The 1,653-nt window shown below is 47.1% G+C and overlaps 1 protein-coding gene across 1 annotated transcript in view; it reads right to left on the reverse strand.

The window, feature by feature from the left end:
- Positions 1-1,630: 1,630 nt before the first annotated feature.
- The window catches only part of si:dkeyp-72e1.9 (syntaxin-binding protein 4), a 55,993-nt gene continuing 55,970 nt past the window's right edge, over positions 1,631-1,653 (reverse strand). Inside the window, exon 21 of the mRNA XM_056408057.1 lies at positions 1,631-1,650. Coding sequence (XP_056264032.1) covers positions 1,631-1,650 — 20 coding nt within the window. The remainder of the gene's footprint in view (positions 1,651-1,653) is intronic.

Raw genomic sequence — 1,653 nt, forward strand, 5'->3', positions numbered from 1 at the left:
CACGACCTCATGTCAACACTGCTTCTGAAGACCTCCAGCATCTCATCTCCATCAGATCACTGAGGTCACATCCCATCTCGATAACCACCAACGTTAGTCACGGAGTTCCACAAGGTTCTGTACTCGGACCACTTTTATTTACCTTATACATGCTTCCTTTGGGCAATATTATCAGGAAACATTCCATAAACTTTGATTGTTATGCAGATGATACTCAACTATATCTATGGATCAAAATATTAAGTATCTTAGGTCAACTCCTTATGATCAGGCTGCTCTATAAGTCTCTTAAGTCAACTCCTTATGATCAGGCTGCTCTATAAGTCTCTTAGGTCAACTCCTTATGATCAGGCTGCTCTATACGTCTCTTAAGTCAACTCCTTATTATCAGGCTGCTCTATAAGTCTCTTAAGTCAACTCCTTATTATCAGGCTGCTCTATAAGTCTCTTAAGTCAACTCCTTATTATCAGGCTGCTCTATAAGTCTCTTAAGTCAACTCCTTATTATCAGGCTGCTCTATAAGTCTCTTAGGTCAACTCCTTATTATCAGGCTGCTCTATAAGTCTCAGGTCAACTCCTTATTATCAGGCTGCTCTATAAGTCTCTTAGGTCAACTCCTTATTATCAGGCTGCTCTATAAGTCTCTTAAGTCAACTCCTTATGATCAGGCTGCTCTATAAGTCTCTTAGGTCAACTCCTTATTATCAGGCTGCTCTATAAGTCTCTTAGGTCAACTCCTTATTATCAGGCTGCTCTATAAGTGTCTTAGGTCAACTTATGAGTAAATATGGCGCTGTGCCAACGGCTGCTTGTTTCAGTAGTGGCGTTTTGCTTTTATTTTATTGTCTTTTTTTGCACTTTTCCTCTCTTTTTCTTTTTCTTTTCTTTCACGTTTGTCTTAGTTACGGTCGGACACTGGACCATAACTACTTTTTTCGATAATTCTACTGTGGCTTTTGTTCACTTTGTCGTGAGTATCGGAGAGCCACAGCAAACCATGACGGGGTCCGTTGTCTACTCGCGTGCTCAGCTGATCGCTGTGCAGGTCGCAGCTTCTGCCTGGAGACAGACCTGTGATCCCAGTGGAGCTCCGGAGAAGGGCTCGCGGCTGCAGGGCGGGGCCAAGAGGAGGGCTAAAACGAGGAGATACAAACCCTCGGTACCGGCGATCATAACGGGGAACGTGAGGTCTTTGGCCAATAAGACGGATGAGCTCGGCGCTGGTAATGACTGAGAGGATCTTCCGTGAGAGCAGTCTCTTGTGCTTCACTGAGACGTGGCTGCACGCGGACTATCCGGATCACAGCGCGTCTTTGCCCGGCTTCAGGACTGTTCGGGCTGACAGAGACGCTACACAGAGCGGTAAGAAGAGGGGGGGCTTGATCGCTGTTTATGTGAATGAACGGTGGTGCCATCCGGACCATGTGTGCGTGAAGGAGCGCTTCTGTAGCCCGAACATTGAACTGTTGGCCGTGGGGATGCGCCCGTACTATTTGCCGAGAGAGTTCACGTCCGCCATTGTGGTTGTGGTGTGCGTGCCGCCATCAGCTGACGCTGAGGAAGCTGTGGACACCATCCACTCCACTGTGTCTGCTCTGCTGAATCATCAGCCTGGAGCATTCATGGCTATCACTGGTGACTCTGCCAACCTT

Source organism: Pseudoliparis swirei, chromosome 23 (assembly GCF_029220125.1).
Source record: "Pseudoliparis swirei isolate HS2019 ecotype Mariana Trench chromosome 23, NWPU_hadal_v1, whole genome shotgun sequence".
NCBI classification, from domain to species: domain Eukaryota; kingdom Metazoa; phylum Chordata; class Actinopteri; order Perciformes; family Liparidae; genus Pseudoliparis; species Pseudoliparis swirei.